General features: G+C 40.0%; 2 protein-coding genes across 3 annotated transcripts in view; both read right to left on the reverse strand.

The window, feature by feature from the left end:
• Positions 1-13,410, reverse strand: part of RIC8B (RIC8 guanine nucleotide exchange factor B) — a 39,282-nt gene extending 25,872 nt beyond the window's left edge. The window contains exons 1-2 of one of the 2 annotated variants that reach the window (XM_085321705.1): positions 13,271-13,410; positions 9,650-9,697 (exon numbers count right to left, since the gene is read on the reverse strand). In XM_085321705.1, the coding sequence (XP_085177831.1) occupies positions 9,650-9,697; positions 13,271-13,333 (111 nt within the window). In that variant the 5' untranslated portion in view covers positions 13,334-13,410. Of the gene's footprint in view, positions 1-9,649; positions 9,698-13,246 lie in introns of both variants that reach the window. The other variant, XM_085321704.1, reaches the window with a different exon arrangement.
• A 5,542-nt stretch (positions 13,411-18,952) lies between these two features.
• Positions 18,953-24,389, reverse strand: part of RFX4 (regulatory factor X4) — a 76,495-nt gene continuing 71,058 nt past the window's right edge. Inside the window, exon 18 of the mRNA XM_085321664.1 lies at positions 18,953-19,225. Coding sequence (XP_085177790.1) covers positions 18,953-19,225 — 273 coding nt within the window. The remainder of the gene's footprint in view (positions 19,226-24,389) is intronic.

Consider the following 24,389-nt stretch of genomic DNA (forward strand, 5'->3'; position numbering starts at 1 on the left):
GCACTAAACTCCCACTGACTTGCCACAGGAGGTGGAAAAACTCTCTCTCTCTCTACACATTTGAAGACTATCCTTGAGACTTAATTAAAGATTATAAACACCATCATCTAATGGCATCAGATCTTAGTGAAATGCAGCAACAGAAGATTATTATCTAYGATTAGTTGTGCTAAAGATAGCTACTAAAAAGAACACAAGATTTTATGAAATTGAGCAGTTCATTTCCAACTTAAAAGTATGTTTATATGTTTTGTCTTTCCTGCACCTTCTTTAAGTCTTCACTGTATAAAAGATTTCATAACATAAGCAAGAGTCTACTTCTAAAGGCATTAATTATATATCATCTTATACATGCTATGAATGTTAAGGTTATTTTAAAGCAGACRCAGTAATAACTAAGCCATCATATCCTTTTGAGAACAAGTTACTAAGCTTCACAGGCATTACAGCAAAACATCAATTCTTAAAATCTAAGACATATTAGTGAAAAGCACATAAAAACCTTCTTACAAAGTTCTCTGGAGTTAAACTCTGCTGAGCCATTAAGAATAATTTTAGAGGCACCACATTCAGTTGTAATACTGCCAGTTGTAATAGCACTGAAATCAAAATAAAATCAATCAAAATCTGCTAGATCACTGCTAGCAGATCTAAAGGGCAATTAGGGCTTAGGAAAAGTTAGAGCATCTGATTTTGGTTCAGGAATTACCCATAAAAAATGTTTGACACAAGGAAACAAACTTCCTCCTATGAAGGAATTGCTGGTTTGAGGACAACTGAAAACAAAAGCTATGTGCTACACTTTTTCTGCTTTCTCCTTAACTATGTGCCTGGAGGTGTAGGGTGCAGAGATAAACAGGAAAAGAGAGAAACACAAAAATAACATCGTGTTTTTCATAGGAAGAGCTTTATACTACCTCCCCAATAGCATGGCATAAACTCGGGGGCACATTTGCTCTCTATCTGATTTGAAATTAAAGTAAGTGAAAGAATTGACAATGAGGTACTTTCCCATGCATATGGTATGATTTTGCCCTTTTCAGGGTTTTATTGGTAGCCTCTAAATTGTATGTATTTGATATATCTGCTTTGAGTTCTCTCTTGAAATTCCGGGAGTTGTGATTTTCATTAATCAGGCTACAGCAACAAGCATTTTTCATATAATTTTGAACAGATTCAAGACAGCTTTTAATTTTTCTTTTTTGGTAAAAGACATTTATTTCTCTAAAACTCAAAAACTCCCAGTTTTCAAGCTAACAGTAAGGTTAGGTCACAGAGCAATACTTATTATTTTGTCCACATTGTAGTGTCAGTAACGTGACATCATTTTAAAATTCTATTGTGTGTTAAAACACCTACAAAGCCCCAAAATAGCCATTTTTCATCTTGTTCTAACAAGTAAGATACTAACCCATTTTGGTCCTTTATCCTGATATCATGAAAAAACACTTGACGCTAAGAATCATCATGCCCCTTTAGAAAAAGCAAGATCCAGAGATGCAGGAGATCTGTTTTTTTTCCATGCTCAACCACTGATCTATCAAGTGGTTTTGGGCAAACACAAGCAAACAAAAAACAAAACCTCCTCTTAACTGCCATTTCTCTTCCTGATTCAACCTCAGTTGGGAATGGCTWGATGCTACTGAAATTACAGCACTTGCTCTTTGGCCCTGTAGTGCCTGCACAAGAGGTCCTTTTCCACCTGTTCTCTGTGTCTTTGAAACAGATATTTATAAAGTATACCTGACTGCTATTTTCTTCTTCCAATTCACAGACTAAGCTCAGGCTACACTGTCTCAGTTGAATTTGCTGTAGCTTGTAAACAACAAAGAGTGTTAAAAAAATTTTTCTCCTTTGCTTGTTCCSCTTTGGCAAATCATTCTCCTTACTTAAATACACCTTTAGATTCCAGTATGAACAAGAGACTACAGCTTCCATCCTAGAAGTACTCAAAACCAAGTAAACAGTGCTTTACTGAATATAGCACTTAGTTTAGATGCTAGTGATTCAGTGTTGGAGAAGTTGCAAYTGAAAGGTGAACAACTGCTAAACATAACAGAAGAATAGTAGAAACCTAACCTCTCATTTTCTGCACTTTTATTTTGGTATTATACCATAGCACCATAAGTACATAGACAGCTATTGCTTCTCAGCATTCAAGTTTAAGGCTGAAAAGCCTTMAGGCAAGAAAAGAACTGCTGCCAGACTGACTTGGCAATACACGTAGCTTCCACTTTCCATCTTCCTCAGTAACACAGTACTAACAGAATTGCCAGAAAAGTCCATCAACAACAGAAATAAGAGAGTACAACTCAGCAGATACTCGTGTTTCTACATCACCTTCATAATATATTCCTCGTCATCAATGCACATAGGGCCTGCTTCTATGCCTACTTCAAGGCATGCGCATACATCCATCTTGATAGAATAGTGATGTCAACCCTCAGGGAACAATCTGAATAGGTCTGATTTACAGAATTCTTGCTACACTTGTTAGATTTAACTTTAAAAAGTCAAGCTTTTAAAAGAACTGGCCATCAAATGAGTCCTCTTCACCTTCTTTTAAGGGTCACGAAAGCGATAGCCGCAATTGTGAGCAACTTTACTATTTTAGGATGGGAGAACTGGCAGCAACATCTTCAGCTTCATCAAGGATTATGTGGTAGAGTGCATGATGCTCCCCACTCTCCTGAATAATGGGGAGAGGCAGCAGGTCATGCTTTCTCTCTGCTGCACTGACTTAAGCCCCCTCTAGTTCATTTGTTTTCTCATTCATGTTTTTCATCATTTTTTCAATCCTCATTTTTAATTAAATTCTTTCTGAAGAATTCATGAGATTTGTATTTTTTAAACTTAATTCAACCTACTTCTGCAGTTGTTCAGTGGGCAGAATGGTTAATGGAATCAATGGTAGTACCAGAAACAATGCTCATATGGAAATGTATTCATAAGTACCTTACCTTTCCTCAGGTCATGCAAGTCTGCTATGGTTCACCCCATTTATACTGTTGTCTATTCCTCAAACTTAGTTTTACTGATGCCTTCTGCTTTGCTATAAACAAGAAGATTCATAGTAGGCTCTAATCAATTTTACATAGGTGAAGAGAATATTAATAAGTAATCAGTGGTGAACTGGATCTGAATTTTTACATCAACTCTAAGCTTCCGTGGCTCTCCGAGTTACTCAGAAGCTTGCTTTAACACACAAGCCTCTCTATCTCCTGGAAGGCAAAACTATGCATTTTACATTTTGTGTATTTTCACTGACCATGCAAAACAGTGTTGTGGAAAAAGTGAAGAGAGATTAAGTTTTTGGCATGTCAGAGATAAGAAGAGATTCCAGGACCAAAGAAGCATATCTTGGAATTGCTAAATAAGATTTTGGTTGATCATTTCTGCTAACAGAAGCAGCATTAAAAGAATTTTTTATGCTACTATCAGGTTTCAGAGTTAAGCATACAATTTACTAAGACAGTAAGCGCAAATATATTTCAAATATTAGTTCAAGTTTTAGCTTCTTCTGAAAGTCAGGACACCGTTTACCCATACCGCATATTCACAAAGTTTATATTATCTGGTTATATAAATAACACAGATTCTGCAGTACAAAAAAATGAAACCAAGTAGAAGTTATACGGCTCTACACTCTACGCATTCTGAAAACACACATCTCCCCCCTACACTTCCCCAATTATTAATAAAACATTTAATGTTAAATTTGCATAGCATTTTGCACAGAACACTTGTTTTAACTACTACCACAATCACAAGTTAAGTTTTACAGTGTTATAAAGAACCTGCATTTTGTGGATCTGTCATCTATAAATTCACCATTACACACTATAGTTTACTTTTATATTGGTGGTTGTAAAACAAACAGCAAAGACCTCAAAAGTCAGCTAGTTTCAATTGAAAAGATGCATTCTGCCAGAAGTTCTGACACAGGAATGCTGAACAGAAGTGCTTCGAGTACTTGATCATGAACACTTAAAGGAACCTGATTAACTCGGGAATATAAGGAAATATGAAGCAACATCAGTTTAAACTCTTATTTACTTCCTGGGAGTTAGTCTTTCCATTCTATAGTTTTCCTTTATGTATGGCCTATAGTCTGACAGCTCTGATTTAATCATTGTTGAAAACCTCTTCCAGTTTACAGAAGATAGGATAAGAGTTGTGAAGAACACAGAAACAAAGGGAACAAGCTCAGCTCAATAAGGACACTATGGGTGAACCAAGCTATTGTACAGTTCATGCCATATAAGCAAGGGAATGTAAAATCTTCCAACGTCGTCTGTGAAAAACGTATAAAGCAGTAGAAACTGAGCTATGACACAGAAAAGAGTTTAGGCTCTACTACAACTTTCATTTAATGGAAGAATAAGGAGAACAAATTAGAAATGGTGAAAAACTTGTTTACTTAGAGCGTGGTGCTGCTAATGCCAAGGTCGTGGGTTCAATCCCCATAAGGGCTATACTGAGGGTTGGACTAGATGATCTCCAGAGGTCCTTTCCAACCTTACCATTCTAAATCTATGATAAGGCAGCAGATGAATGATTTTTGCGTAGTCTTTGTAGATTGACATAGGAAAGACAGAAGTATATTTGTATCCCTTGAGGATACTACAGCTTGCTTCAAAAACTCATTTAGCCTGCACCAGCAGTGGCAGGTTGCCTGTCAGTCCTGACATGACAGGGATAAACACATCTGGTCCAGATTCACAGAAAGATGAAAGTCTGCACAACTGCACTCCAAGGCATCTTCCTTACCCTAACTACTAGACAGAGAGGCATAACCCTGTACAACTTCTGTAACTTAATGGGGAAAGAAGGCTTTTAAAAGGAAATAGATTTTACATCCAGACAGTGAAACACATAAGACAGCTAAGAACAGAAAAACATTGGATAAGGGTGGGCAGGGCCAGAAAGAATTAGAACAAATGCTTAATGAAGGACACATAGTAATTTTTATTCTCTTACAGACTAGTACTCTCTTAGGGAGTTCCAAAAAAGTCAGAACAACAAAGTTAATGCTAAGATACCACACAGTGTGCCCACAGGAGTTGCCTGAACTAATATTATTATAGGATTACTACTAATAGACTTGAAAAGCTTACAACAAAATTATTGGGAGGGGACAAGTCGTGTCCTTGCACCTGCAGAAAACTTTATTTCAGACTTCCTAGAAGTGTCACAGCATCAACAGTACTAGCTATTTAGTTTCTTTGAGATTCAGAGTGCGACACCATCTTGCTCCGTCAACATGCTTTACTGCTTCCATTTTTGCAAATTTCATTTGATATAGTCCATAACCTTAGAGAATCTTCTAATTAAATTTACAACTTGAAGAGAAATAATAGGGTCCCACAATACATTTGATATGATTTACCATCATCTATTTCAACATCTTTAATACATTCAGCAACAGGTGGAAAGAGACTGTTCTGATAATTTCTGCCTACTAAAGAAGGCCTTGAATTTTAGATCTATCATGTTCAAACTCAAGCTGTGCAATAAATCAAGAAACAGACACTCAAACTTTAGAGATCTGTATCACAGAACTCTCAGCAATTTTGAGACAGTTTTCTTATGAAAATKAAGGAAGAGCTGACAGAAAGTGATTATAACCACTTCCTTTATTTTTTGTAATGTAAAGGGGGTATAGAAACTAAGTATTACAAGTGCTAGCAGAGGGAACGGACAAAAGAGAATGAGCTCAAGAGGAAGTATGTAAATCCTAGAGACTATCATTTCAGGTAAGACTATGGCTTGCAAGTAATAACCTTACATTTGGCTACTTTTTCCTATTCTTTAAACTCAATGTCGTCTTCATCCAATCAGAAAAGCCTCCCTTCCTGGTTACTTTGAACAAATTTACTTTCTCTTTTACTAYTGCCTAGGCAAACAATCCTGGTGCTGCAGCTCTTTCTGATTATGGAATGTCATCATTAATGGAGACAACACTGACAGAAGTTTCCAGGCCACAATGTGATTTTCTTGCTGTTAAGTCTGTAAACAGCACAACTGTGCTGCTACTTCAGTAGCAGAATTAAGGTTTGTCAAGGTAAGATAATGGAAAAATAAAGCTAAATACATTTACTCATTTTTTAATTGAGCATGAAGCGACTCAAGCTTTTCCCATATGGCGAATTAGGGATTTTGGAAACTTCCCTTTTTTCCATAAAGATACGTGAGGCTTGAGCTCAAGTGCCTACTCTATCACATACAAGTGAGGGCCCTAAGCCTAACTTCCCTCTCCAAGGTGACTTGCTCAGTCAAGTTACCAGATACTAATTTTCTGGACATAAATTCCATTACAGACCTGAAGAATCAACTTTTTTTTTTTTTGGCAAACATGCTATATTCCTGAGAAGTCTTCCAGCTTTGAGACTCATTTTTTTTCCAGTAAAACTTCTTGGCTAGTTCACACAAATATTTGAAATTTCTAAGAGCTGGGTAACCTTCTCTGAAGCAAGCCCACCCGCTTAATTTCAGTCGCTAATCTAGAACACAGTTGTTTCTGGTTGGCAATTCCTATGCTGCTTATACACATGAACTGAAAACAGGCTTTCAGAATGCATATTTTTATTAGCTAGCAACCAGCTAGGAAGGATTGGCACCAGCTAGATCTGATTTGGTTTGAGTAGACGTTAACAGTACAACATAGGCCATCAGCCAATTTCAATCCAAAGTACCCACCATACAGGCCAATGCAGATATACTCACCCAGGACAAGCAGCAGCTCACACTGGTACACCATAGTATGATAACAAAACAMCAGCTTGTCAAGTTCTGTGGCTTTGTCCACATACATTTCCTCATCAAGCCCGATAGCTTGGCCTCCTTCTGTCTTTCAGAGGGGAGAACCTACTTTTCTCTCCAGGAGTTCAGTATTACAAACTCACTGCTGATATAGTTAGCTTACAGCCTAGTAAGTCAGATTTGATAGCCATGCTATGCCAGCACAGACAAATACAAGTTTTGCTGTCTGATTTATCTAACTTGTATAATCCAGCCATAATTTTGACATTACTATCTTTGGTATTTTAGAGGATGCCACTGTTTTATTCAGGGTGTATTTTCCCTACCAGCATCAAACCTAGAACAGTGTTAAGCTCAGTTGTGCCTACCTTATAATACAATTACATCACAGGTACAACATTGCAGTAACTGTAAGGTCATGGCTGAAACATTGTAGAGAGGTAGAGAAAAAACTTGCATTGCTACTGTTCATCTTGCACTTGCATTCTTGCACAGAATGTAAAGGAGTTTTATTCTGACCTTAACTGAAAGATGAGAAGATGATGCTAAGTGTTTAATAGACGCTGAGAATATTGAATAGATGCAGCTAAGTGATTTGAAAAAAAAAAACTAACTTAAAATGCTCATTGTCTTTATCTAGGTTTTGCCAACTTGACTTCTAACTTCTCATTTGCTCTGTTCTCTAATTCACATTCATTTTTCCAGTCTAGACACTGTTATTCTGAACATAACAGGTAGTGGAGGACAGGGGACGAACACAGACATAATCAAGAAAAATAAATCAAGATCCTGTCTGAACTCTTTTTATACGCTAAAAATGTACATAGGGCAGTCATCATAYTACTGAAGGATGGCTTCAAGTAAAGACAGAGTTAGAAGTCCAATATTAATAACTGTAGGTAAGCCTTCTGAAGCTTTAGAGCTGCAGTACACCATGTATTGCTAGATATATGTACTTCTTGGAGGAGGAGGAGGGTAGATTCAAGAACAAAGCCTTCAGCATTAAGTATTGTATGCAAATATTGCCTTTAAAATGGGACTCTGGTCACATATGATTAAGGTCTTTTCCACTGAGAAAGCTAACACCTTAGAAATGCAATTTTAAAAACCATTTGAATTTTGTTTAGAGCAGAATTTTAAAGTCTGCTGAAGTCTCAAACACCCCTTGGTGAGCACCATTCAGCCTTAAGTAAGGTCACAAAATGAATAATGAATTACCAGGAAAATGTGTTATAAACTTAATTAAGGAAATGATTCAACCAAGAGTTTTCAGAACACTTTTTAATCAAGCCAGAAATCACAACCAACTACCACAACAGGCTTAAAACACTGAAAAACAAAATAYTGTATGCATACCTCTAAAACATTCCACTTACAAAACTATCAAACGTATCTAAGCATTCATCATAGTGGTTATTGCTCAAATCTAGCTTTCACTATTCAAATTTATAAGCAAGTCCTATGATAAATTAGAAGTACTTCTCAAAAAAAAAATCTTATTCTATCTCTGCATTTTACACATACTTGAATCCAAATTCCAGAAATTACATACATCAACAGAAAATCTTCTTATGAAACCTTTAATAGCTGTTGCGCGAGATACAAAACACAGATGCTTCTACATGGCTCCCAAGTCTGTGAAACAAACCAATTCTGCTGGAAGACTGCTGGGAGGTCTGCTATGCAACATTCTTGTTGCCATTGTCTCTTGGAAATCAAAATAAAAACATTAACCATAGTATTATGTAACTTTCAGCTTTACTTTTATGCTGAATTACATACTTGAACTCCAGAATAAAGCCAAGCTAAGAGGTCTTCAAGTCTGCTGTGAAATAAAGAACTAACTTAAGGTTACACTACACATTAAACACAGTTTTGTGAATTCAAAGGATAAAGGAAAACTCATCCCACTAACTTCCATCAAAATGATTTGAGAACTGAAAATATTTATATTTTGCGTAAAGTCATGGAGTAAATCAATGTGTGTCAGATTTGAGACAGACTATCCTTACAGGAATGTTACATTCTCATTTCAAATTTTGAATTCATTTCAAAAACAGAGAAAGCATGCAACCCTGCTCATTAATGAGCCTTTTACCAGTAAGGCTGCAACTCAGCCTGAACTTTAAATAGAGGAAAAAAGGTACGTCATCACATATTATGCTACAAAAATAATAATTAAAAAAAAAAAAGGGCAGTCCAAACTATAAGACTGGATGATTCTTAAGGGAGTCATTAAAACCTGATACACCTGTACAGCTCCCTGTCATAAAACACAAACATTTCCTGCTTTTGGCACTTCACATCCACAGCACACATTCTACTGATTTCAGATACCTACAGAGCAAGTATTTCACAGTTTTGTTTTCCTTACAGCTTCAGAGCTTTCATCAATACTTTTCCCTTCATCATAATCCTTAATATTCTTTAAATGTCTAACACAGCCAAGAAATACATCTGTTACATTATTACAAACTGAGAGGGGAAAAATGGGAATATGTTTTATAAAATTGCTTTCTATCCCAGATCCAGAAGACAGTATCTCCAATTTATTTTCCAATAAAATCTTAACTGTTTTTTTTTCCCAAGGAAGTCTGTATCCATCAAAACTYCTTGCATCTTTTTTGTTACTACATTTTCTTGAGATAGGTTTGGTTTTTTTTGTTTTTGTTTTTGCTTGGGGAATTATTTTTCCTCTTTTGGAAAAAAGGGAATGGGGAGTTCTCATGTCTTTTGCACTGAAGAAAAAAGACAAAACCAGAATTTTTTGTAAGTACCATTTAAACAACATCTACTTGCATCATTTCACAATGGCAGMTAAGCTACCTTTCCTTTGTTACATTTCTAAACAGAGCATCCATGAACCTGGATAGCTTGTTTTACTTACCTTCCTTTTCTCTTCATCTGCTGGATCAAATCTGAAAACGGCCCTATTCTGTAAAAAAGAAAAAAGTTTACATTCATTGGGCACGAACATCACCTGTTAAGCAGGTAACAACTACAAAATTATTATAAGCTCTAGCACTCTGGTTAGAACCTTAACTAATAAAGTGATACCCTGTAAACTCGTATCCTTCWCCCATTCTACCCAACAGTAATAGTTTCAGTAAGCAGTTCCAATTAACAATTTCACAGTTACCTCACRGCTAGTGCAGAATGAGCCTTGGTCTATAGGCTGTATTTGTAACAGGAATTAACACCCTTACACAGCAYTTTAAAAGGCCAAGAAAACATTAGCTATAGTTCTGTGTTTCACAATGATCTTACTACTCAGGCTTCCTAAAGTAGCTCTTGTTTACAAGCTTTTGATTGTACTTTAAAGTGTTGCAAYCTGGAATAGCCACAGCATAAGCTTGTCCAGAACACAAGAAGTACAAGTCAAATAAGCCTTAATACAGAGGCTACTAAATATTTTCTTCCGTTTCCATGTTGCAGTAATTCTCAAAACACATTATCATGGTATGTTTAACTGTACCTGTAGAAACAAATAAGACAGGTATGGTCTAACAARGAGTGCTTGTGTGTCTTCGAGCAGTTGAGTTGGTTACTGAGTCTAGTTCCATTTTTTCTTGAATTTATCTTGAAGTATGTTAATAATGAAATACTGCTCAAATGACGGARTTCATTCTCCAAGTCAAAGGAAAAAGCAGCACTACCAGTAGGTAATTTGATATTTTAAAACTTTCAAGCTAAATGATTGAGCATGATAAATAGCTTCTGAAAAACAAAATCAAAATTTCTATTGCTTTTAACACAAAAGTTTTCTACATCACGCAAGCAACTGAAAAACAACAGTGACTCTCAAAGCACATTAGTGGGCCCCTTGCCTTTCAAAACACAAGCACACAATTACGCAGAAAGAGCTTGGATATCTACCCTGCCATTAAGGGCTACAATACCAGTTACGTTCATGAGAACACTACAAAAATAATTCCTTTTATTTACATATTTATTTTTACAGGGTTCCCAACAACAATTTTTCACTCTTGAATGACACAAATTCACAAAGATAAAAACTAAGGGCATTGATTAATGACTAATAAACTAAGAGCAGGCAATCTTTGTATTTGCAGAATATTGAGAGTACTAAAAGATTTTTAGCAACAGTAGTCTAAGCACTGAAGGAACACACCTTTGAAATAATCACTAAGAATGGGACAAAACAGAGGAATGAGAATAAAATACCTATTAATTTATTTGATTATAGCTATTTTACAGCCACCTGCAACTGTACTTATCTTCCTACTAAACACACTTAAAGAAAGGATGGATTATCTGCTGTGTTTAGTTCGGAAATATTAAGAAATTGGGTAAAGAGAATTTAGAACACCGCATCCAGTCTTCTTTGGCTCACAGGCAGTAATTCTTACTTAAAAACACATTGCAGGCAGCAACTTTGCTGCTATTCCAAACCAAAATGACACAGAACCTTCAGCACTAAGTTCTTCTGATTCCTGTAAATCACAAACACCACTAAGACTTGAAAAGTTACCTGCCATCTGTGAACCACTATTAGCCTAGACCTTAACAAAATATATTAAGCATACCTAGTAATCTGGATGAGTAACAGCACTGAGCCACCACATCACTTTCTACTTCTTGTCTCTTGCCACCAGAAAAGAGATGTAGGAAACATTAAGATCAACTTGACAAGTTGGTGTCGAGGTGACAAGGTAAGTGTCATATTGAAATAGTACTAAAAGATTTCCATCCCACTTCAAAAGTATTTAGCTACAGGCAAAGCTCCACACTCAATCTGAAAACTAAAAATCTCAGAACAGAAGCACATCAGTTCCCTCTACCCTTAAAAATGTACCTTAAGCCTAAGTCATCTGTGGGGGGAACTGTAGAGAAGGGATGGAATCCAGTATAGCAAATTTCAGAAGTGATGTTTTACATGCATTTTCCCACTGAACACATTACAAAATTTAAGAATGTGTCATTTTCAAGAGTAAATACAGGAGGTAGAAGGGCCCATAATCAGAACCCTCTGTACTGTAGATGTCAGTGAGTTAAAAATCATCAGATGAGTCTAATGGATTCTAGGTCTAATAGTAATTCATAGAGAGTGCCCTGCAGTTGCTCCAATCTCTACATTTAAATTTCTTTCACACAAAGATAACCTATGTGGACTTTTGCTCAAACTTTTCTTARAAGTGCAAGTCAATTACTGTCATTGAAATACTTAAAATTTTACTGCACATAAGATAGCAACACAATTGCATTTAAGCTACACTCACAGCCAAACCATGAGAGAGCACAAGCTTCATAGAACTTTTGTGCCAGTCACAGAAGTGCCTACACAAAGGACAGTCACCTGTTTTGGTGACATATGTAATCTTTAGAAGCAGACGACAATGCTCTAATGAAATCTAGGTAGCAAGAAGTCCCCATCATAAAAATAAATAAATAAAATTCCACTCAACATCTAGCTTCACCTTAATTTCCACTTCCCAACATTATGAGGAAAYGCAGAAACATCTCTAGCTTCTTGACTAAGCATATATCTTTCAAACTGCAATGAGAGCAGACACCGGATACTTCTTACTACCTGTCAGCGTTAAAAGCTCAATCTATTGTGACCCAGCTTTCAGCTGTCTCACCTTTTTCCTTAGCTTGGTCAGAAGCACAAAAAAAGTAAGTGAGGTTTGGCAGTCACATTTTACATCCCTCCCCCAACCACAGAGCTAGTTCTCCAAGTTTTGACACAGTCACTGCCGAAGCGCAGCACGAGCCTCTCTCACGCAGGCCGGCCAAACTGGGTGACAAAGGTCTGCCTACAAAGGGCAACACCTCAGGCAGGTGAGCAATTAAATAGCATTATTCTTTAAGGAAGTTAAGAGTTATGCAATCCAGCCTCTTCCAAGAAGCAGATGCAGGTCAGAAACCTTTAGAAGCAAAAAGGATCATTTTATAGCTTAAGGTACATGATCACCAGTACCCCACCGTGCTACATGCCAAGCAGACAGAGCAGAGGTAAAACAAGGAGTAAGCRGATCCAGAAGGAATAACCAAGCCTTTCAGTGGGCTTGATCCTTATCGGCTGATACCTCTGATTTTGTGTTCAGATTAAGAAAAAAAGAAAAGAAAGAAAGAAAAAAAAATCAAACTGTCTTCCAGGAAGCACAGCCCGCGTGCACAGCCCGCGTACACAGCCCCACTGCCGCCGCGGGGGCTGGTCTGCACAGCGCTGAGGAGGGAGGCGCCCCGAGGGCAGCGGGAAGAGGAAAGGCCGCACGCGGGGGTCCTCCGGGACAGCAACGGGCACCGGCTCCCGCGCGGGCCCCCGGAGCGAGAAGRGGACCTCACGCTCCGGAGAGGGGCGGCGGCAGGGGGCAGCCCCGGCAGGCCGGCGCCGCGGGGGTGCGGAGGCGACACCCCGGGGCACCGGCCCGCGGCGAGCCCGAGGGCTGAGGGGTGCAACGGCCAGCGCGCGCCGCGGGGGAGGCCGCGCGCCCCCGCCTTCCCCCCAACAGCCCGTTACCTCCTCGTTGTACCGGCCCAGGACCTGCTCGACGGCCTCGGCGCCGCCGCGCCCCGCCACGGCCGCCAGCACCGCGCCCAGCTCCATGCCCGCCCGGCCGCCCGCCGGCCGCCCCGCTCCGCTTCGCTCCGCCGGCAGCGGCCACCGCCCAGGCGCGCCCTGGCCTCCCCCCGCCCCCCGTGACGCAACGCTCCCCTTAGCAACCTCCCGCCCGCCAGAGCGGGCGGACAGAGGGTCCCCGCGCGCTATTGGCTGGAGGAGGCGAGAGCGTGCGCTTCTATTGGCTGCCCTCCGTCTCTCTCTCTCGGCGGGCACGTGATCGAGGCAGCGCCCGCCCAGCCAGGGAGCTTTTGGGGCACAGGACTACGTCTCCCAGCATGCTAAGCGATGTAGCGTGTCGGCGTGGGGCTGGATCTGTGCGGCTTCGGTGCCGCTTGGCGTCACGGGGGTTGTAGTCCGCCTGCGCCAACCCCAGCGGCGCGCCCGGCGAAGGCGGGGGCAGGGGCAGCGCAGCACAGGAGTCAGCGGTTCGAGTCCCGAGGCGGCCACCACCGCCCGGGAAGGTGCCAGCCGGCCCCGGGGGCCGTGGGTTACTCAGTGGCMCAAAAGGCCTCCTGCCATGTACCCAACTCGTTAGTTTTGTCACCATTCTGCCTCTTTTTTGAGCTATCTGCAGTTCTTGTACTTAACCATCTCCATCACAAGGCAAATGAGCAGCRGCCTCGGGCCTCCGCTGAGGGCAATGCCCGCGGCCAGTGTGTGGGGTCAGGAGGGCTTCGTTTCAACGTGTGGCAGCAAAATAAAACCCAGACAGGCTGGGGGGGGAGGCGAGGGCAGGCACTGCCGGGTTTGTGCAGTTAAACAGGAGCCRGCGAGGCCAGGCAGCACCGCGAGGCGGGTGAGCAGGGCCGGGCCCGCGGCGGGCGCTGCTGGGCAGCGTCGCTATGTCATCAGGCACAGCAAGATTTACCGTTTGTTGGTGGTTTCTTTTATTTATTTATTTTTTTTAGAAGTTCAAGGTCCCAGAGCGGTGGTGGTACGTGAGAATTCCCAGTTTCCGTTTAGAGACAAACCCTAGCATCCCCTTTTGGCGGGACATCCCAGCGGCCTTCCCAAAGTGCGTCCCTCCCCCGGGGAGAGGGGCTAATGTCCTATTTTTGGAGGGTGTTAATGTGGCGCCGATGCTGGTGCCGTGCCCCCCRCTGTATTTTGGTCGGGCTGAGCTGGGACACGAAAGCAGAATGACTTGYGATCTTTGGGCTGTGAAGAGCAGCAAAATCCGTCCCCAAAACCGCGTAGCTACTTCTTCTGAGTCAGGTCCCTGCGTGTGATAACGCAGCTTTTGAAAGAAACTCCGTAAAAATAATGTCTTGCTGCTTGTTTGATTTACAGCTTTATAATAAGGCGTGTGCCTGCCCTGATTTACTTCACTGTAGCACACATCAAAACATTTGTTTTATTTGTGCTTTATCAATTACATTTTTTTAAAAATTAATAAAAATATAAAGATGGGAGAACCTTACTGGCCCTTTAACAGCACATCGTGATTCATCGTCAGTGCATCTTAGTTTCCACTTTCGGTAGCGTATGAAGGATTAGGATTTCAGTGAAAGAGGGGGACAGAATAAATTGCATCCTCTACCAAAGAGCTGCCAGCCCTTTTCAGATGGGTGCATACCATGAGCCCTTCCCATGTTAGTCCGCTTTATCTAAGCCTTCCAAAGCAATGTCTGCCCCTGAATTTCATGGGTTTCGGGGTCAGTTACGACAGAATTGCAGGGCTGGGGAGGTCAGAGGCCGTTTTTGTCAAAGGGCAGTGACCTTAGCAGCGAGAGGTAGCCTGACAAAACCAGGATTCATGCTAGTGAATGGAGTTCTCACTGCTCTCCCCCCGCTGAGTCTTTTTTCTACCTGGTAATGAAAAATCCTGCAGAATTGTAAAAGATTTTTATATCCATCCATACATATATATGCATGGGTGTATACATTTATATTACACATATGTGTGTGTATATATATATATATATATATATATAGGTACAGATCTCTTTTGTTGTATGTTTCAGTTCATGACAAAAATCACATTTTCAATAAAATGTTTACTGAAAGAGAGAAAGAGAGAAAAAGAAAGAGAGAAGAAGGAAGGAGCAAAAAGAAAGGGAGAGAAAAAAGAGAAGAAAGACAGAAAAGACAGAGGTCTATTATTTTAGCACATGGTATGAAAAACTCCTTCAGAAAGATTTGCATAGTCACATATTTACGTTATATATACTTAAATATGTGGCTAGCAAGTAACAGCAGTTTTAGTTACCATGGGCAAGGGAAAGGTTTAATTAATGGTCTCTGGGYTCCGGCTCAGGGAGTTCGGCAACTCACACTGTGCTGGTTTAAGAGATTCTTGCCTATAACCAGCCATTCTACTCGGAGGTTGTCATCTTGTATATGATGTAGTAAAATAAGCCTCTCACAAGCTGCTGCCCTTCACAGCCTGGTAAATCCCTGTGACCTGAAGACCATAGCAGTTTATATTAATATGGTGGGTTCTGACCTGCAGTGGTTGGGGGTAGGGGAGGCTGCCTTTCCTTGCAATGCTTCTGGTACAGATGGTGATGGTGACCTCTGTTCAGCTGTGTTCAGTAATCTATATATTGCTCCACATGAACATCCAGTTTAAATTTCAAAGCCCTCATCAGGAAGCAGTTCAAAGGTAGATGGAAGTGCACGTTCAGACTCCTGTGGCATCAACATGAGTTTATAAATAAAWTTTTTAAAAAAGAAAGACTGTGGGGGTTCCTTTGCAAAAGACTTTCAAAGTTCAAGCCCTATCTGACTAGGAGTCAGACCTATGGGTCTTTCTTATGAGTGCAGAGCTTTGTTGTGCTGCTGTTGGTCAAAATTCCCTCTCCTAGCACTTTGCATACACTGACTAGTTGCAGTTCTCTGTCATTATCRTCTGTGTTGCTGACACTGTGCACCATACCCTTCCTTCTTCCCAAACAGGCTCCCTGGCCTCTTCAAGTCTAGATAATTAAGTTGTCCCCAAACATATTAAAGTATATGGCACATTTGTATACTAAAATACTCTCACTTTCTCCTTTAAGTCATTGAGGGTTGGACTTTATTTGGTTTAACATGTTCTTGTAAAAAACATAGGAAGTGCTTCTGACTTTTCTTAAATGATGCAGGGGTTCACCTCCACCCTGCTTCTTCCAAAGTCCCAGCTCTGGGTTTTTGGTCTTTGGGTTACTTATCAGTTCTGTCTGCAAGCATCTAACCAATGAGTCCGGTCCTGGAGAGACCATGGTAGGTCATGGTCAGCAGTCCATCTCCAGCAATCTCCTGTAACTGGAAATTAATCAATGTTTCAGCAACAGTAAATGAGCAAAAGGGGTCATGACTGGGCTCTTGGCAGATGCAATGCAAGGTAGAGGTTTGGGATTCCTCAGGGAAAAGAAAGTGGATTTTTCTACCCTAGTGACACTGCCTTTCCCATATGCATTTCTCTTAGACTTGATGAGACAGCTGTTCCTATGCTTATTCATGTTTAATAGGCCAGTAAAAATGCTTTGATTTAAATATCTTCAATAAGAAAATGCAAAGTAGGACCTTGATCTCAAACACATCACAACTCTATAGACCACTAAAAAACTTCACCACTTAACTTACCTTCTTCAGTGTGGACTGTTTTGCCTGCAGGTAATTTGAATGAGAATAAAATAAATGTGACAGACTGAGCCTGACTTCCACTGACTGCCATCACTCAGAAGAGTGTAGAGTGAATGCACATTGGATAACAATACCAGCTGACTTGGGTAAAATTTCAGCAGGTCTGTGATAGTAACCCAGGAAACAAGATCATCATCACACACCTGAAGATGGAGATAAGCTCTTGCTATGTTTCTGAAAACCCCACTGGGACCCTGGCTTAATGTTTAAGAGCCTAAACACTTGTCAAACCTGGCTTTGAGTACATGTCCTCCATCAGTCCTTGCAGATTTCCAGCTCATTCTTGTAGTTATTTTAGACCCCAAACTCCCCCTAGCTTACTCAGCAGTTAAATATACCACACCTGGGAATTTTGCCACTTTATTTACTCACCTTTGGGAAAACAATCTTTCCATTTCCAATGTTATTTAGAAACACCTTTGTTACAACGTACTTCAAGAAGAGAGCACATCTTACCTTTTGGTGAGCAAGAGAAGCTCGGCAGGATTTAAACCAAACAATATACAGTTATTCAACCAATAACAGCTTTGAGCAATTTGCAACTGCAAGCCCATGGGCAGAAGCGCTCATTTGCTGGGTTGTACATATTCTTACATCCTTTGCTAGATAAAGATGTACATTGTCATATTTATGATACTTTGAAGAGTTATCAGCTTGTAGAAACCTCTGTATATATGTGAAGTTAAATGATATAAATTTAATTTCAAGAACTTTATTTGAGTGTGAAAACCCCTCATATACCTTGCACAACTGTACAAATAACACTTATGTCCATTTTAGGCATAAACATCGTTATTATCACACTGGGTGCTATAAAAGATTTTATTTACAAAACAGTTACTAAAATGCCTGATGTCATATGTCCATTTATTTATTTCTTACCCATAGGGTAATAGGTCCACCATAATTGCTTGGTGCATTTTATAATACAGAAGAAAAAGCTATGTTAATAAAATCTAACAAAAACTCACAAATAGCTACAAATCTGACAGAAAATGTCTACGAAAATTCTCCCAAAAATACAATACATTTTCCACACATACACAGTACAGAATAAGTTCAAAGGCACAGCTTTGAATTTTGCTTTTGTAGAAGTGTGTAGAATTATCATCATGTGAAGGAATTGAGAGAACAGTTTCATACCTGTCAATAGGTAATGAGATGACTAACCATGTTTGCATTGTCATTTTTACATAATTGCTTCATATTTAACATATGTGGCTCTGAATCCAAAATCTTCCCAGTCCCCAAGTCCCTTCTTAACCTTGTCATTACTGACCAGAGAAGCTAATTTTTTCCAGATTGTGCAAACTTAACACAAATACATATATAATAAGAACAATAGTCAACTTAAGGCAGTGTATAATTCAATGCTACATGTCTTTTTTTCTCTTTTGTAAAGATCAGGCTTATTGGATCAACAGAAAGGTGCATCAATATACAAAAAGTTAGGTGTAAACTGAAATCTATAACAACACGTCTTTCAAGGAGCCCAGAAGAGGAACCAATACAAACAAGTGATGACCTGGCAGAATGTTTTTAAGGAATGCATTAGCAGTTTAAAAGAAGAACAGATGCCAGAGCTTTGTTGAGAGTGAACTTTCTGTCTTTAACTCAAATTATAAATAGATTCCTTTCAGTATTTCTCTATATGACCCATTAACATTCGTCAATAAGGAAGCAGGGGGGAGGAGAAATGGCTCACTGGAACTGACATCACACAGCATTGGCCCACGTGCCGGAATTAAAAAAGGCACAGATAAGCCTAAGTAACGGTCTAGAATAGCACAAAAATCTTGTTCAGTTACGAGAACATTCTGTCACACTGGTCTGCAAAACACCCATGTTACGAACTACATTTATCTGCCCAGGATCTTTCTTGTCTTCACCTCCATTGAAGAATGTCCATGAAAAGTCCCACATAATATAAAATTTTAATAACTCTTTAAAGTACAAGGGCTCAGCGGATACCAGTCATTTTCATTTGGCCCAACCTGTGGTGGCTTCCCCATTGATGTAGGCAAAGCCAGGAAAGTGTTGCATGTGCTCATATTCAGAATTTCTGCGCGTAGTCAGAGGGGTGTACATGTCACTAGAATTTCCATATCTTGTGGAGTGCATGGATGGACTCGTGTAGCAAGAGTTTGCAGATGGGACTTCTGGCCAGCGAGGAGTCACTGGTGTTGGATGCAGCCTGGGAGTACTGCTCATCAAACACGGCTCCATCCGTGATGTTGGGCTATTGAAAGGGTACTACAATGAAAAATGAAAAGAAAGAAAAACAAATTAAAGAAATATCTACCACATGCTTATTTTTAAAGTAAGGGCTCTTGGTATCACAACTGCCTGTTTAACCAAAGCAAACTCATATGAATTAGCAACCTCCCAACTTGGTAACATATTGAAGGTGAAGTATCAATGCCTGCAGTCAATTCAAAGTGTAAGAGAAAGTTTTGCAAAGGAGTAACAGCATTTAAATATCAAAGGAATTTATCAAAAAGAGCTAACTGCTGGCCGATATTTCCAATGGTAGAAAAATAAATTGAATTTCTCTAATCTTTTTCTCATATCTTTTACTGGGAAACTTGCTATTTGGTAAATAGCAGAGCATAAAATGTCCCAGCTCTACTGTGCTCACTCTGMTGTGTTTTCAGGGAGGAGGGTGAAAGGGTCTTTACTGCTTAAAGGGTGCCTTTCCTTTTAAATGTTCACAAGCCACCCTGCAGAAAATTACTAGAGGCTGGCTTCAAAGAAGGCAGCTAACTGGAGAACTTGCAAAAAGAGGCAGAAGAATCGCTCTATTCCCCAGCTGTCCACAGTGAGAGTTGGAAACTAGAAACCAGAGAAGTTTGACAAACGCCTCCTGCTAAGGAGAAGATGTGCTGAGGATAGGCAGAAAAACAGAGAACAACATTTGCCTTCTGTAGCCACAGGCTGCCCAGTGACAGGCGGTAAACCAAGCCTATGAGTGCTTCCTTAACATGTATTTATTTTACTGCCTGACTTAAGGGGAGCTGATCATGTATGCTGTGCCTAAGAAATGGGTGTCCCTGCCTTACCCTCATATTATCCATTTGCATCACAGCAGTGGTTAGGAACCCCATTCCCCTTGGCCAGCYATGTATCTTCAGCTCTCTTATGTTTTACACCTTTTTGGCATGATGGTCTCTAGCCAGTTCACATGGTCATTGGGAGCACTGCAAGACTGGGACAAATGATTCCATAGACACAGGGCTATGCTTTTTATACAAAACTGTCATAATTTTAAATTTCATTATCCTGAGTTGTTTGATGTGGTGATATTTTTTAGCTAGAAAGCTTTCACCAGAGTAGGACCATCACCTCTTGTGGATCTGACYTTTCCCCATCTCACAAGCTGCATCCCCAAAGCTTTATACGGTTGAGGACTATAAGACCCATTCCCTATATATTGCAGGGCCACGGAAGGAGGAGCTGCAGTAGCTTTTCAAAGGAGGGAAATGACAGTTGTTCCCAAAGGGTCTTATTACATGACTACACTACTGGATTGGGCTGGGTGTAATCAGTTGTATAAATGGGTTCTCCAAAGCGATTACAGCAATGTCCTCACGAGGAGTTTCTGCTGGCTGCCTTGATGCCACAGCTAGGAAGGCTGCCCTGCCTTCGCAAATATATTTGAATCACTCACAAGCCTCAGGAAGAGCAAAAGCCAGATGGTGGCCACTCTAATGAGGGAGGCGATGGAGAAGACTGCTTCTGACCAACTGAAAATTCATGAAATATTTCAGTCAGCAATTTAGCATATCCCACCATGTACTGGGGAGACAGGTCAGTTAGCAGATGAGAGGGAAGAGGTCAAAGTTGTACAGTGCATGGTTGAACATCTGCTTCTCATCTCCTCAGAGCCTGTGGACTTATCTGTGCAAACAGGTGCTGAAATAGACCCGTAAAGGACAACACTRGACAATAAAATAMTGTCTGTAAAGGACAACACTAGAAYGGCAACACTCCAACTGGTTCTAATGCAGCTAACAGAATAAGCTGTATTGGCATTACCGGCAACATTTCTATACAAGATCATCTGTATTTTCCTTCCTCATCCCAGAGAAAGGTTTTTCCATAGAAAAAATTCAGTAGAACTTAGGCACTAACCGCATGAATCCTTGTATTTCTTTCTAGAAAGCCTGGCTTTCCAGAAGCTTGTGCTGAAGACAAGAGCTACCAGTGCCCATCAACAGTGCAAGTCATGCTTTGAAGCTTTGTGTGAGGTGACGACAATTTAGGACCATGGCTCTCTCATTTAAATAGTTAAGGACAAAGCGCTCTGTCAAAAGACAAGCAACCTGCACTYATATTAAGTAAACATATGGGGTTCCAGAAAAAAGTTCAACACTTTTCAAWTTTTTAAAGTTTTGGACACTAGTTAGTAGATTTAAAATGCAGCTTTCCTAGACTGCACAGACAATACATTAAAGTAACTCATTTTCAGCTGATTGCCTTCACCTGCACATCTTGCTGAACAAAGCCCCTGCCATAATAAATACAGAGGAAATAAGTTGTCACATTATTCTGTATAGCATCAGAGTTAAATTCATTTCACTTGAATTTAGTTCTCAAAAAGTTAGGCATCTAATAAAAGAGAGTCATCTGTGCTCTGCCTACAACCACCAGAGGGATTCATCAAACCATGAGATAAATATTTTGAACAGAAYGTGAGCAGTCCTAAGAAGATGGCTCTTCTCTTCATCCTGCTACATGATATAAACCATTAGTTAGATTTCCAAAAGTTGTTTTCCCTAGATGATCTCAGATGTTCCAGAAACGGCTATTTCACTGTGTACAAAATGCTTTGAAATGGTAGTACCAGGATGGACCATTGYGAAAAACAAAATACAGAAATAACTGCTTTTCTGTGTGTCATGTGTGGAGCTGCAAGATGTGAGCTGAGGTAGCAAAGCACTGCTTTGACTGCAGAAGGTTTTACTTTATACCAGTTATCATGGTCTTCGTCTTTATTACTCATTGATTTATATCTGAATTTGCTTTTGACTGTTCTATTAAAGAGCCTAGTTCTGTCTAGGTTAATCTAGACTTTTGCTATAATATACCAATGATTATCTTGTCTTCCTTCCCAATGCACCAATCGATCTGCTCTGCTGTTAACCACAGAAGGGCCTTTTGCCATCTACTACTTGGCGTAGTTTTCCTTTGAGGCTGTGAAACTCAGTCTGTGACTTAGAATGGGAGAATTACTTGCTTTCATACCCCTTACAAATGACAAGAGAAAGCCTCAGCTTCAGCCACTCTCATTTGCTACTGCTAATTTGCAGACTGTGAAACTTTCATCTATGAGCAATAGAAATAAAATTAACGCTGGGAATACAGTGCAGGGTCTCTAGGTTGTACATGGCATTATGTGGGGAAGCCACATAATATCTGTTAGGTACTTCAGACATGAAAAAAAAAAAGTGCCATTTGGGKATTAAAACCTTGCTTTACAGAATAAACTGTGGGGTGCGCTGCAAAGGAAAGTGAATCCTCCTCCGGCTTGCAGGCAAGGGCTGAGGAAGCTTCTCTTGCTAAGAAGGCAGGTCATTAGGGCTGTGCATAAGGGGGCAGGATACAGCACGCTGCTCTTCCTTTCCATCAAGCATACCCAATGCAGCTGTGTTTATGACTGTGTCATGATTGTAGAAAGAATGATTGCTTGAAAATAATACGGACTCCAAATATCTAGTATTTTACAATAAATTCTGTTATGACTGAGTCCAACATGGAAAGTTTTGTAATGGTAGGTCAGCTAGTTGCAAGTGAGTCAGTGACTTCTTTTTCCCTACAGTGAAGAGACTATTGAAAGACAATATTTTTAAAGTACCCATTGGCCCCTGCCTGACTATTAACTCACCCAATGAAGCATCTATTCAGCCTTGTTGGAGTGTCCAAAGCATAGCCATCTGGGCGGATGCCTGCCCATGCTGCCTGAATCACCTTTCACACTCTACATCCGGTTTAATGAAGAGTGCTTAAGCATGCTGAACTCAAAACACTGGGGCCTAGTGATCTTTGCCAGATATAAAAGCGACATTTGTTGGAGGGCTCTTGACAGGAAATTACCATTTTCTGGGTTAACTCACACTTGCTGCTACTGCTGCTTTTAAACCTAGACAAGAAGCTCTTTAAGTCTRGGAGACTTTAAGCAGATTATTGTTTAGGCCTTGCCCAAAAATATAAAATTAACTCAATTTCTTTTAGTATTATTTTAGAAAATACTACATTAAATGTGTCCTCCCACCAAGCGAAGCCTGAGTTCCTGCACTGTGAGGATGAAGAATAATCTCTTTATTCTTATCCTCAACTTGCTGACTGATTATGCATGGAGGTGAAAGGTGTCTCTGTCCAAGCAGCAAAATATTTTGCTTATGAATGTGGCTCTGACTTTACATTGCATTAGCTCACACTTTTGCAGAATGTTGTAAGYCAGTATTGTAGATTAGACACTACTTTAGGATTTCCAAGTAACTCTTACCAGAAAATATAGCTATTGTGAAGAACAGACTATAAGTGAACTTTATAAAAATATACTTAACATCTCAAAGTGCAATTATCAGAATTATTTATTGATTGCTCCTTTCTAACCCATAGTCTTTTCTCTACAAAATGAAGCTTTTTGAATCTCAGTCTGTCAGATAGGTTGGGTGAAATTTTCATGTCAGACTAAGTGATTTTGGTATTTTGGGGAGTGACATTTGGAACCTTATGAAAATGCTATTTGTAATTACTTTTTAAAAAGTCCAAACATCTGTTTCCTGTTTCATTCAATACATAATTACTTCAACTACATTCTAACAATCTCAAGTCATTTATGAAGCCATATAATTAGGAACAATAATTCTTGTTTCATGGGCCGGATATGGACAGTATTTTTTTCTTGCTGTTCTTACTAGCTTTTAGATAACAGARAGTTATTGGGATGGATGATGTATGGGACAAGGTATATTATTCTTACTGTACAGTATACTATACTATTCTTACTGTATAGTATAGGGTTATGCAGTATATATACTAGGAGGACAAGAACTTTTCCCCTTAGAGCATCTTTTTCCTGTGAAGTAGAAGGGACAGAACAATGTGAATGGATGCTAAAACAYAGTCTTTTTCTGGGAGAGGATTTCCTCAGCTCCTCTACCAGAAAAGAAAGCAGTAATACTTTCTTCCAGTATCAYCTCTCTTGTAAATCCTACTGTAGARGCATGTCAAAGGARGYGAAGACATGGCTAGCTAGTATTGCAGCATGCAACACTGCACAGAGAAACCCAGCAGAGCAGCAACTGATAGGACATGTCTGAGAAGCTGTGYCAGACTATTGCAGACCTAGGAGCAGCTTATGATAATCACAGAATAGACACTGCTTAAAGCTCCTCAAGCTCCTTCAACTGTG

Source organism: Rhea americana, unplaced genomic scaffold (assembly GCF_003343005.1).
Source record: "Rhea americana isolate MKP2758 unplaced genomic scaffold, rheAme1 scaffold_70, whole genome shotgun sequence".
Classification (NCBI taxonomy): domain Eukaryota; kingdom Metazoa; phylum Chordata; class Aves; order Rheiformes; family Rheidae; genus Rhea; species Rhea americana.